The 13,206-nt window shown below is 44.0% G+C and overlaps 1 protein-coding gene across 1 annotated transcript; it reads left to right on the top strand.

Annotated features, from left to right (window-relative positions):
• Positions 1-3,702: 3,702 nt before the first annotated feature.
• On the top strand, positions 3,703-10,750 carry Lgalsl (galectin like). The gene is made up of 5 exons (XM_042691250.1): positions 3,703-3,805; positions 4,583-4,654; positions 4,797-4,885; positions 5,499-5,676; positions 7,693-10,750. The coding sequence occupies exons 1-5, from the start codon at positions 3,770-3,772 to the stop codon at positions 7,834-7,836; spliced, it is 519 nt and encodes a 172-aa protein (XP_042547184.1). The 5' UTR covers positions 3,703-3,769; the 3' UTR covers positions 7,837-10,750.
• The last annotated feature ends 2,456 nt before the right edge of the window (positions 10,751-13,206 follow it).

Genomic DNA, 13,206 nt, shown 5'->3' with positions numbered 1-13,206 from the left:
TGCTTACATTTTTTTTAATGCTAATCACATTTGACTGCCCTCCTCCCTTCCTTAACCTTTTTAGTAGTTTCCACTAGTAGAAATGCAGTTCATCTTGAATTTCAGTTGCATTTTATAAATGGGTCACAGTCTTGGTTAATGTTTTTTTTTAAACAAATGCCTGTAATCAAAGCATATGCAAAATTTGCCTATCCTTCATTCTACAGACTACAAAATCTAAAGCTCTACAGTTCACTAATTTACTAATCACTTTCCTGTGTAAGATGAGTTCAATCCTATGTGGCTTTTTGTTACAACAAAAAATTCTTTAGGTTCTCTCTCTGTTCACCAGATGAAAAATTAACCATTTAGACTGATTGAGGAGGAATCAAACTTTTTTTTTTTTTTAAATAAATGGAAGTCTTCCCTGATAAAGTATTCTGGGTACGTTTAGTAGCTTATTTAGTACTATTTTTAATATTCCTAAAATGTAAGAAATTCATCCTCATCAATCCAAATACCCCAGACTCCACTCACAAAACAAATCAAAGGTTATTCTTTGGGCATGGGACTTGAACTTTGGGCCTGGGCACTGTCCCTGCACCCTTCAGCTCAAGGCGAGTGTTCTACCGCTTGAGCCACAGCAACACATCCAGTTTTCTATTGGTTTTTTAGAGATGAGTCTCACGGACTTTTCTGCTCTGGCTGGCTTTGAACCGTGATCCTCAGATCTCAGCCTCCTGAGTAGCTAGGATTACAGGTGTGAGCCACTGGTGCCTGGCTTTCAAAGGTTATTCTTAATCTTACAAAACCATTTACCACTGGATTCAACCCAAGATCATTTTCATTCAGCAACTTACACTTTCAAACACATTGAAATTTGGATGGAACCTACCTAGCTTTTCAGGAACCAGAAGAACTTTCTAAGAGCACAGGGGAAATAAAAGAGCCCATGTTCTTAATTTTGTAGTTTAAAGAAATTTGGGACTGGGAGATGACCTGAACTGTCAAAGCTTCATAATGGGAAAGGGTGAGTCTGATCAAGATGTATTGTATAGGGACAGGTAAAAATGAAACCTTGTACAGCTAACTAATGCTAATAAAAAACATAAGGAAAGAAATGCTTGTAATGCTGATAAGAATTTACTAATACGTCTTCCGCCATATCTAAATGGCCACTGCCTCTTGCTTGGACTGCTGCAGAAGCCGCCTCCTCCTTGTTGTTTTGTTTTGTTTTGTTTTTTGTTGGGGGGGGGTCCAGTCATGGGGCCTGAACTCTGAGCCTGGGTGCTGTCCCTCAGCTCTTCAGCTCAAGGCTAGCCCTCTACCACTTGAGCCACAGCACCACTTCCGGCTTTTTTCTTTTCGCTTATGTGGTGCTGAGGAATCGAACCCAGGGCCTCAGGCTTGCATGCGCTCTACCACTGAGCCACCTCCTTGTTGTTTTGTTGTTGTTGCTTTCATCTCCCCAAAGGCCACTCCACAGGGTGCACCTACAACAAGGGACAACTGTCACTCTTTGGCTCAACAACTTCCTATGTCTTCTCATGGCTCTGGGGGAAAAGCTAGTCTTACTCACCTCCAGCTCGGAGGCCTATGGGTATCAAGCAACTCACCTCTAGTCATTGCACCCTTACCATTGGACTTGACCCTTGCAGTTACTCTGCCAGCATCTACTTCCTCCAAAGATCCAAATGACCCCTTCCTTTCTTCCCTTTCTTTTAGGGGTTTTCTCAAATGTCCCTTTACTAGAGGTGGCTTTCCTGACCACTCCACCTAAACAGCACTGCCTTACTTCCTCTCTCTTCTTCTTACCTGCTTATTTTCTCGAACATATTACCTATCTTTTCTTACTAAAATGAAATCTCAACAAACATATCCCTGCTAGATCCCTAGTGTCCATTGATAGCAAGCACTCAAGACTTCTGTGGCGTAAGTGTCAACTCTGGACTAGGAACTTTCTAAGCAAAGCAAAATAACCAAGGTACTTAATTTCACAGTAGTCCAAGATAAGCATCATCATCATCATCATCATCATCATCATCATCATCATCATCATCATCATTTCTGATGAAGAAACAAAGGGAAGTTAAATAACTTTTCCAAGATCACTTAGCTAAGACAATAGTAGAGGCAGGATTTGAACTCCAGGCACCAGCTCTTTAACCACCACTACTGTATCATTTTTAGCTTAGCTAGTAACAAAGAACTACTTTACTGGGTTTTTTTCCTATGCTAGGTTCTAAGAAATGAAATACATCAGAGTATGTTCTCAAAGTGTCAGCAGTTAATACCCTAAAATAACTATTAAGTGTAATTTTAAAAAAATACAAAAAAAAAATCAGAACAAAACTGCAAGCCACAACTGTGTGGCAGGCTCTAATTGGGAGAACCACTTCCACAAAGGATATGGCCGGATTACAGGCATGTGCAAGTAATGCTCCCACACAGCAGAGATGACCGTGATTAGCTCTGGTTCATAAGGTTAAAAGACTGTGCAGATGTTCCTTGGTAACCATGGCCGGAAGGGAGCCTCTGAGGGGCCCCCTGAGATTGCAGGTCACACATTGCATGCTCCTGGTGCATGGGTGCAGAACGCCCCGATGGTTCACACAATGGAATGTGTAAGCCAAGGCTGTCACCTATGAAAGGATATGTCTAAGAAGTTACATAACCATCCTAATGTGGAAATGCCATAAAGGAATTCGTACTCGAGAATAAAAGGGGTGCATTCCCTGGGAAGGACTCTACCAAGGATATCAGATTTTCAGTGAGAAATTTACTATCCCAGACTGAGACTTGAATAAAAACAAAGGCCTATTTATTCGCTTGGCTAAGAAGCGGGGTCTCTGCTCAATAGGGCCTCCAGTGCCCTCCCTCCCCAGGCCCCCTTTTACCTCTGTTTGTGTTTAGGTATTTAGCCTCCTGGGATAGAAAGTCCCTACCTGAGTCCTGCCTGCCTCGGCCTCTTTGGGTCAAGTGAGACGTGGACTTTGGGACGCCCTGAGACCTTTGATCCTCGGTACGCAACAGTCTTTCCCTGCGCTCGCTTGGAATTCCCAGAGAGAAATCGGGCCGAGCCTCCCGCTGAGGAACTGCACCTCCGGCCTCCAGGCTGCCCCGACCTCCCACCGGCCCACCTGCCCCGAGGCCCAGCTGGGAGCGACCCGGGGCCGCGAGGATCGCAGCCCCAAGGCAGCGGGGCGCTGGGCGGACCGGTCACCGGCACCTGTCACCTGGCCGGCCAGACCCCCCTCCTCCCCCAACCCCCAGCCCCACCCACACCTGACGGCAGACCGGACCCCGCCCTCCTCCCGCTCGCCCAACCCCTCCCCTCCCCCTCCCCCGTCCAATGGCCCGCGGGCAGGGCATGCTGAGCAAGCCGCGGCCGCCCGGCCGGGTCCCCGCCCAGATCCCGGCTCCCGGTTCCCCGGCCGGGCACGGCAGTCTTTAAATGCCGCCCTGGGCCGGAGTGGCGCGGCCCTCGCCACCTTTCTTTCTAGGACACGGGCAGCAGCCGCGGCTGCCAAACGCTCCGGGTCCCCGCGGCTGCGGCCACCTTGGACCTCCCCTCCCCTCCCCCTCCTCCTCTCCCGGGCCCGGCCTGCTCGGTCCGCGCCGGCCTCGGGCGTGCGCGCGCGCGCGCGGACCCGCGCCGGCGTGCACGCGCGCCTCGGACCCGCGCTCCCGCTCCGCGCAGGACCGCCCCGGGTTCCCCGCGCGCGCGCCGCGTCCAGCGTCCCCCGCCGCCGGGCCGCCAGCCGTGCGTCCCGGTGCACCGCGCAGGAACATGGCGGGATCCGTGGCCGACAGTGATGCCGTGGTGGTGAGTGTGGCGGGGGGGGGGGGGGGGGGGTCGCGCCCGGCGCCCCCTTTCCGCCGCCGGCTCCGGCTGGGGCGAGGGCGGGGAGGAGCCGCAGGCCCGGCCCGGAGCCCCCCGCGCCGGGGCACGCCGGGTACCTGTTAGCGGGAGTCCGCGGTGCACACGGCCCGCCCGGGGGACGCTGGGCGGGGGAAGGGTGTTGGCGGGCGACCGCGGCACCTCGACGTTTCACGGCCCGTGCGAGGGGTCGGCCAGGTGTGTGCGTGTTGCACGTGTGTGTGCGCGCGCGTGGGGGCGCGTGGCGCCCCGCCACCGCCCGCGACGTCCCGGGGATTCCCCCGAAGAAATGGGTCCCCGCCGGGGGCTCCCGGGAGAAGTTGAGCTCCGCTGCTCCACTTGAGCCGCGTCCCCGAGCACGGGCCTGGCCCGCAGCGCTTCCCAAGCTGCGGGGCTTGGCCAGGGGCCTGCCAGCCTGCACGGGGCCCTGGCTCGCGGGTGGGCAGCGACCTTGAAGTCGATCTCAGTCTGACGGGTGTGAGGATCTTGAGCAGCTTAGCTACCCGAGGAAAGCAGGGGTTTTGTTCTGGGGAGGGAGGAGGAGGGTTGTGCGGTTATTTAATGGACTAGGGGAAAGCCGGCATCTGCAGACACTGCCTCTGTGTCTGTGGAGGGCTGCTGGATTGTGCTAGACTAGGATGGGTTGCCTCCCTCCCTGTTCTCCCTCCACCCCTGAAGAAAAGAGGGTCTGAGGAAAGCCAATCTGTGTGCTTCTATTTTTAGAAACTAGATGATGGGCACTTAAACAACTCTTTGGGCTCTCCAGTTCAAGCGGACGTGTACTTCCCACGACTGGTAAATGGTTTTGTCTGTGTTCTGGGTCTCTCTGCCTCTATCTTTTCTTTCCTAAGCTCTTTTTTTTCCCCCATGCATTTTCTAATGGAACTGGCTTTGCTCTTAACAGTCGGTGAACTCGCTTTCTTCTCTTCCTTTGCAGATCGTTCCATTTTGTGGGCACATTAAAGGTGGCATGAGACCAGGCAAGAAAGTGTTGGTGATGGGCATCGTAGACCTCAACCCAGAGAGGTAAGGCACGGCTCCTGTCACTGTTCAGATACCGTGCAGCCGCGAGGCCCTGCCCATTTGTGTTGTGGCTCAATCTTCTCTTCCTTCCTTTGTGGACAGCGTAGCTAGCTCATTGACAGTGCCAAGAAAGTACCATGTTCCCATGAAAAGAATGTGTATGAATCCCAGCCATCATTTCTCCAGACAGCTATTTATATCAGAGATGATAAATATAGACCCACATTTTCTCTTTGACCCTTAGGAAGGCCAAAGGGATTTTTGTTTTTTTTTTCTTTTTCCATAGTTTTGTACCATAGTGTTAGGAGCAAGACCTATCAGTATAAATAAGAAGCCAGCTTTACAAGGCATTATTTCTTCTGGTCAATTTCTGGGTCTGTGTTGGGAATTCTGAGGTGGATTAAGATAATGATGTGTGACCTTGGGTATTTCACTAAATCAGCCTCACAAAATCAGCTGGTCTCACAAAATCAGTTGGTTTGAGTATAATGTTACTTCTCTGTAGTCTTGTGAAGAGTAGGGTCCTAGTAAAAGCAAAAAAAACCCCACAGGAGTACTTGAGTCATGTTGAAATGTTATTTCCAACTGTGAATAAATGCAGCTATTTCCTTTTCAGCTTTGCCATCAGCTTGACCTGTGGAGACTCGGAAGACCCTCCTGCCGATGTGGCCATTGAACTCAAAGCTGTGTTCACAGACCGGCAGCTACTCCGGAACTCTTGTATTTCTGGGGAAAGGGGTGAAGAGCAGTCAGCAATCCCTTACTTTCCATTCATCCCAGACCAGCCATTCAGGGTAAGTACCTCAAGTGCCTGGGCCCCAACTTTTGGCAGGGCCGTGATGTTCTTCTTATCTAGTATGTGCCAAGAGTGCTTTCAGAAGCCAGAATTTCTGCATGTCTAGGAAAATTTTCACCCAATAATGAAAAAAAAAAAAAAGAATCAAAAGAGCTTTGTTTGCTGGTAGAAATTAATACTCATCATGTTAGCTCTTGGCTATTTTCAGCCCATATATTTAGTAAATACATGTGCCTTTACATCTTCAAATTGCTAAGAATTAGTACTTAACTATACTTAGCTACTATGACAAATGCTATTCTGTGTAATCCCCAAAATAGTATTAGGCCTATAGTAAATACCTGCTCCCAAATATTTCATTGACTAATAAATATTAGGAAGTATCCAGAATTCCCTTCATTTTTTTCTTCTGCCTTTAAGTGGCTCAAAACCTTATTAATTATGGCCTTTTAAGCCATTTTGTGATTTTTCATTTCATTTTCTCTCATTCCCTTTGCTAATGAGGCCACATGTGTACCCTTGTTCCCCCTGTGGGTTAATTAAGCTAGCATCTATTTCATGGTCACAGGCTGAGTAGCTGACAGATTCCTTCCCATGGGCCTGGGTAAATGGTGACTTGCTACTCACTATCTAGCTGGCAGGAAACACAACCCAAATTTGCCATCTAATCAAGCAGCATTAGCAGAGCCTTCCTCTCTATGCTGGACAGTGCCAAATAAAAGATGCAAGTGAATAATGCATTTTAAAGGACTTACTGAAATGTCAGACCTGGTGATAAAGTTATGTTCATCACATCCTGTTACTATACATCACAGTAATGGCAACTCAATTAAAAGCTCCATGTTACAAGTAAGCCTTACCAAGCAGGCTCTACTTACATTACCTGGTTGTTCTGCATCTAGAGATTTTCAAAGGCCTATGATTGTTTATCTTCCCTTATAGTCTGTGGAGTCTGGAAAGAAGAATCCATGACTTTTGCATCAGTGATAGAGTTGAGATTGTTGCCCTTCTAACCACAGACTGGAGAAGATACCCCTGACCCATGATCTTACCTGGTTCCATACCAGTGCATTACTATGCTGTGCATAGTAATGTTTCTTTAGGCCCCTCTTGGCCAGAGCATCCTCTTAGTGATTGTCTTAACACTTAGCTCACGAGAGCAACCAGAGCTTCTGGCTTCCAGAAGGACATAATGCTTCCCAGCAACAAAATGAGACTGAACTAGTCCCTGACTGGTGATATAATTTTAGCAATAATATGAATTAGATGTGACTAATATCACATATGGAGTCTCTTCTTGCATGACAAATACCAATGATTTTAATAAACACATTATAGCACAGAAGTAATAATTAAATTCTGTGGTGAATTACTTAAGGAAAAGGAGAAGAAAAAAGGTTTTACTGTGTGAAATCAGTATTTGTGTTTGGCTTAACAAAGCCTTGTTAATTACACATTCTTGGTCCAGTGGTAATTACTATACAACCTTCTCTCTGCCTTAGTGTTGACCATGTTTCAGTGTTTAGACTATCATTACGTGCTGCTTAATGGGTACCAGTTCTGCCTCTTGAGGGGCTTCCTTGGAGGTGGGATGGAATCATTCAGAAGTAGGCAGAAGAGGCTGAAGTGCCACACAGACACATCTATGCTATTTCCCATCCCTTCCTAGATTGCAGGGAAAGATGTTAAAGCCTAATCCCTTTTAAATCTTCAAAGGATATTGGGTAATGTAGAGCAATGGTTCACAAAGTGTGTTCTTTTTTCCGGCAAGATTAGCATTGAATTTGGGGGAAGCATGCCATTTTAGACTTCACCCTGGAACTACTGTATTGGAACACTGGAGAGTGAAACCCAGCCATCAGTATTCTAACCACTCTCTGTGCTTCCAGAGCATTCTCATATTTGAGAATCATTGACAATACTGCCTTCTGCTAAAATGAACTTCTTTTCATTTTTTTCCTCCAGCAGATTTCATTTAAATTGTAAATTGAGATTATAATTTTGTTTTTTCCAGGTGGAAATTCTTTGTGAGCACCCACGTTTCAGAGTGTTTGTGGATGGACACCAACTCTTTGATTTTTATCATCGCATTCAAACATTATCTGCCATTGACACCATAAAGATAAATGGGGACCTCCAGATCACCAAACTTGGCTGACGCTATTTGAAGCACTTTGAGTTCAAGTAGGATCAGGTGTCAAAACTACATAACTGTTGGTTTGGAAGATGTGTCCTAGAAAGATCTGGAGACTTATACAAACAAAAGGCAAGCTTCATTGTCTCTTCTTTCTGTGCAGTTCAAGTCTAAAACAACTGGGGTTTGCCCATAAGATGAAAGCTGTTGGACAAAGACACCGAGCCATTACTCCAAAAACAAAGTAATACCTTAATGCTGGATTTTATTCAGACTACACTAAAATGGATTTGTGATGATTTGTGATTTGGTAGCAAATTATTCGTCATTTCCAAGCAAGGTTATTTAGAAACAAAAGTGCTAAAGACATTAAAAACTACCACGGTACATGAAAACCAACACATTTCTGCACTAACATGGAATTGTGTAGCACAAGCACCATTTTAGTCAGGGTATTTACATAGAATGTAGTTTGTTCAACGTTTGGGCTTTATTTTGTTTTGGTTCTGGAGGGTTTTTGGCTTTGTTTTGTTTTGCACAGCATAATGTTAACTTAGATTTCTTGAAGCTTTCTTGTAGTTATTTATTTATATTCAATATATGTACTAGAGAATGAGCAATGTCTCAAGAACAGCAAAGTTATGAACTTTGGAATGTACAAATACCTTAGGTCCAAGGGAGGGGGAATTACATACTATAATCATAGAACAGGTGCATTTATATCTGTTGGATGATTATTCTCAATACCCCTGGACCTCTCAGCATAAATTGCTCTAAGTGCTTTTGGGAAAAATTTGCAACGATTTGGCAAAACTGCTTTTCAAGTTATTGTCAATTATATGAAATTCTATTTACATTGCTTTTTCTCTTTACTATGAATTAGCACAGTATTAAGATTAACTGTTCCCTAGATTTGCATAATAGCTCATTGTTATTAAATTAGTTGAAAACATGTACAAGGTGATTGCGTAGACAATTTTTAAAATGAATATTATATAAAGTTTTAAAAGTATAATATGAAAGATCCTGGAATGCAGTGTAAAGCAGAAGCAAATGACCCCGAATAACTTACTTAGAAATAATTTATACCAACTTAAGCTGTTAGCTCATTGTATAACTTTTCTTATGCAGCCCTCACCAAAATCCCTAAGCAATGCCTATGGAGTTTCAGAACAGAAGATACTTCTGACCATATTCGCTTGGAAGATAGGATAAGATGGGATCCAGATTAGAAAAGGATCCCACTGGTTTATCAGAAAGGTTAATTTCTAGGATCTCGAATGTTAGAGCCCAGCCAGTAGTATGAATGCTTCCAATGAACTCATTCAAGTTTCCCTGCACTTGGGGAACTAATCTGATGGTAGTCTCTGGTACTAGGCCACAGAAAGTTGGTGTCCTGGGAATTGAATTTCACAAGCTGCACTGGCCCTGGAGAGAAGGACTCTTGGCATTGCTTTGGTCAGGTAGAAAGGGGGAAAAAGAGGTGCTGGGGTGGGATGTATTTATATATAATTTAGGTTTTGTTTGTACAGCTTACTGCGTCTTGTTATGACATGTCCTCGTCCTGCTTTGCTTTTGAGTTTTGTTTTTGTTTTTTTTTATTTTTTACACAACATGCAGAGGCACAGCCATGACCAGGTCATGGTTATGTGTCGAGAATGTAGACAGTGTTTCAGTACCAAAGTCTAATATAACAGAGCAAACTAAAATTGTGAATTTTTTATAGGTGATACATTTGGATTTATCTCAACTTTGAAACTGTTCCACAGAGTTCCATGGTGTTTATATGCAAGGATACTTTGTCCAACAAAACTGGCTGTGCTTTATGTATCAGCTGACTTATTCAGCCATAGTCAGCATGGGGGCTGTTCTATGGCTCCAGGTATTTTCAAGCTGTTGATTAACTTCTCATGGCTTGTGAAGCCACTTTTAAAGAGTGTTTGTAGAGAGACATCCTGAAATATATTTGTAGGGGTTTGATTCAACTCATGGTGGAAACCTCCTTGGGAGGGTTCTTGAGTGGCCAACCATCCTACGCACTGCTTGGTAGAACGTAAACAATCAGGGAGTAAATGTGATCAGAAGTGACTGTTCTCTCTTATCTGCAAACTCATTAGCAGCCAAGCCCTTAGGAAGCTTAATGTGAAAATACAGTGTCAACCCTCCATTGCCCTACAGGTCGTGGGAACCTCTTGGGTAAGCCTATTGGGATTAATCTAAATGATGTGATGGTTTGATTTAGGTGGAGCTAAATGAGTAGTGGGGATAATTCCACTGTCCTTATGATTAGCTGGAAACTGGAACGTGTTCACGCCTTTCCCCAGCTTGTGAGGTCTAAGGTATGAATTTTAGGTTGGAAAGTGCAATTGAACCCTTCACAGGACAAGTATTTGCATATGTGAAGAGTTATTTCTAACCAGAGCCCTAGTTTCGCAATAACCAAAAACTGAGGAATCACAATCAGGCTCTGGGGGAATAAAAGGCAGGCTTTAGACAATCTGTTTCTGCAGCAAAATTGGGGTAAATGTGTATATCTACTTCAAAGTTATTAAAAGTGACTTCTACTTTCTGGGGTTTTCCAGAATTGTCTTAAAATTATTTTTTTAAATTTTGAACTCTCATTTCAAATCTTGCCAACCTCAGTTTAAGAACTCCTAAGAGATCACTCTGATGATTTGTTAAATGGCAATTCCTTCCACTTGTATTTAAAAGAAGATATCCAAAATGAGGGAGAAAGCCCTATTGCCTGGAGAAAAACAAACCTTGGCATTTTCCAGCATTCATGTAGAAATAATAATAATGTTCCTATGATGACATATTTTCAAAGAAACACTTTCTTATTTACTGTATGGTGTAAAATGTTGCTAAATGTGTTGTTACATTATGTCACTGCTGAAAGTTATTTGCACTATAATAAAGGAATTTTCTATAAAATGTCTCCCAGTTTATTGCATGCCATATTTGGCCCCTGGTATAATGTACTTAGTATAGACAGTATGTGTGTGGCTGGTGGGGGTGTGGGTAGCACGAGCCATTCCCACTGTAATCGTGGATTGGCAACATTGATATAAAGAGAAGAGAGAAAACAGAACAAAACTTAGGCGTTGCCAGAGGCATAATGAGCTTTATGTTGTACATACAGTTGGTACTTTTTTAATAAAAGAAAAAATAAAAATTTTCCATGCAGTAAATTTACCTCTTGATATTCAAGTCTGAGTTTTAACATGTGCATAGATTCAGGATGTAAGCATCATGTTATTAGGATCCAGTATCAATGCATCACCCCCCCCCCCCAAAAAAAAATGCCCTTGTGCTATCTGTTGTAAATAACTTGTCTCTCCTACCCCTATCTTAGATCAGACCACCATGGATCTGTTTTCCCTCCCCAGAGTTCTGCATTTCCTAGAATGTCATAAAAAACAATCATATAATACGTATATGTAATCTTTGGGAGTTGGCTTCTTTTGATTTATTTGTATAATGGCTTTGAACTTCATGCATACTGTCTGTTCCAATAGTTTTCCTTTATATTACTGAGTAATATTCCATTGTATGGGAGTGCTACAGTTTATGCACCCACTCTCTTGAAGGATGCTGTGTGTCCGTCCATGTCCTTCCCTCTCTCTCTTCTCTGAGACAAGGTTTCAGTGTAGCCCAGCCTACATAGAGGACTTGAACTCACAACCTTCCTGACTCACCCTTTCAAGTTCTAGGACAGGGGTTCTTAGGAAATTGTAAACATGATTTTAGCATAAGGAATATATAACGTAAGACCATATTGCTGTTGTCTTCTCTTTCCTGTGGTTTGAGTGATTAGGAAGGAAAGTTGATTCTTTGGTCATTCAAAGGATAAATTAGATAGTTTATCAAAGTTTTCCCAGCTTTAGTTTACAAGTAGGTAGCAGAGACTTTCCCACATGTTGGATCTAGGATCCCAGTTATACCCTAACTAATTTTATTAATCCCTCTGTTTTCTAAAGGGGCAGAACTGGAGGCTAAATTATAGCTTGCCTTGTCATGGTTTTGGCAGTTCTGTCCAGGCAAGCAGAGGCCTGTTGAGGTGGGGATGATGGAGGCTATGGGACAGAGAACTTCTCCTGCCCCCCAGCCAAGCCTGGAAGGTACCTTGGGGATTGACATTGTATTTGTTTTATGACAGCCTGGTCTAGAATATTAGAGTGCCATACCCTCTTAGGGCCTTCATTCATTCCACAGATGTTTACTGAGTTGTGTCTATTGCTGTCCTAGGCATTTGGACCCATCCATGAATAAAAAGACAAGGGTCTCTAGTGGTTTCAACTTAAGTGAACTTAAAAATCACCCAAGATGATCCTACTTAAGAAGTTCAACTTCACACTGGGATATTCTGTTTTGGCCAATGTAGAGTAGGGCTCAGGAGTTTGTGTTTTTATTTTTATTTTATTTTTTGCCTGTCATGGGGCTTGAAATCAGGGCCTGGGCACCATCTCTGAGCTTCTTTGGCCCAAGGCTAGTGCTCTACCACTTGAGCCACAGCACCACTTCAGGGTTTTTTCTGTTTCTGTAGGAATTGAATCTGGGACTTCATGCATGCTAGGCAAGCACTCTACCACTGAGCCAGATTCCTAGCCCAGAGTTTGTGTTTTTAAAGTCCTGGAAAGATTGGTCTGCAGCCAAAATTAGGCAATTCTTCCTTTAGGAACTCCTAAACAGTCACTGAATCAAACTGTTAGGTGTACGGGCCTTGGAACTCTGATCTGTGGATACTGTTGAGAGAAAACTGCTTTTCAATACAGATGAGTGCTAATCTGCCAAGATCCTGTCACTGTCATGAGAGTGTATATCATTGTACTTGACAACATTCATCTCCTACCTCCTGCCTCTACTTCAAAAATACACTATATTAAAAGAAAGTTCTTGCTTCCAATGACTTGTGTCCAAGTCCTTTTGGGGTTGGGTTAAGACTGAAGTAAGCACTGTGACATCCATTTTAAACAGGGAACACTCTTATCAAGACAGATATTCTGGGGGAGGCTCATTTACTTCTTGGTAAGCATTGTAATTATTCACCGGACAATTGTCAGGACATGTCCATCTAACAAATGAGACAAATAGTAACTTACAGTTTGTAAAGAAGCTAAGGGCCAGTGGTAGTGGCCAAAGTGAGCTTTCTTGGAACTTTGGGGGGAAAAAGTTTCCTTAATGCACTTGAATGTATATGGGCTGTATGCTTACCTCCAGCCACTTGCTTCCTAATTATTGTATTAATTTCACAATGATTTTTTAAAAGTCTGCATAAGGCAGAGAACTACCTTGCGAAATATATACATCATAATTAATTAAGATGGGTGTATCTAAGGTACTGAAACACTACCCAAACTAAAGAGCAGGAGAAGAAATAGCTACGGACGCTTG

This window comes from Dipodomys spectabilis, unplaced genomic scaffold, assembly GCF_019054845.1.
Source record: "Dipodomys spectabilis isolate Male_0828 unplaced genomic scaffold, ASM1905484v1 ptg000141l, whole genome shotgun sequence".
NCBI lineage: Eukaryota > Metazoa > Chordata > Mammalia > Rodentia > Heteromyidae > Dipodomys > Dipodomys spectabilis.
The sequence above is the reverse complement of the archived record's forward strand: the minus strand, read 5'-3'. Positions and strand labels throughout refer to the sequence as shown.

Bases quoted from the DNA above. Each gene is read 5' to 3' on its own strand.
- Lgalsl (XM_042691250.1), top strand. From the start codon at position 3,770: ATGGCGGGATCCGTGGCCGACAGTGATGCCGTGGTG. The intron at 3,806-4,582 runs GTGAGTGTGGCG...TTCTATTTTTAG, and splicing joins CCGACAGTGATGCCGTGGTG to AAACTAGATGATGGGCACTT. The intron at 4,886-5,498 runs GTAAGGCACGGC...TTTCCTTTTCAG, and splicing joins GTAGACCTCAACCCAGAGAG to CTTTGCCATCAGCTTGACCT.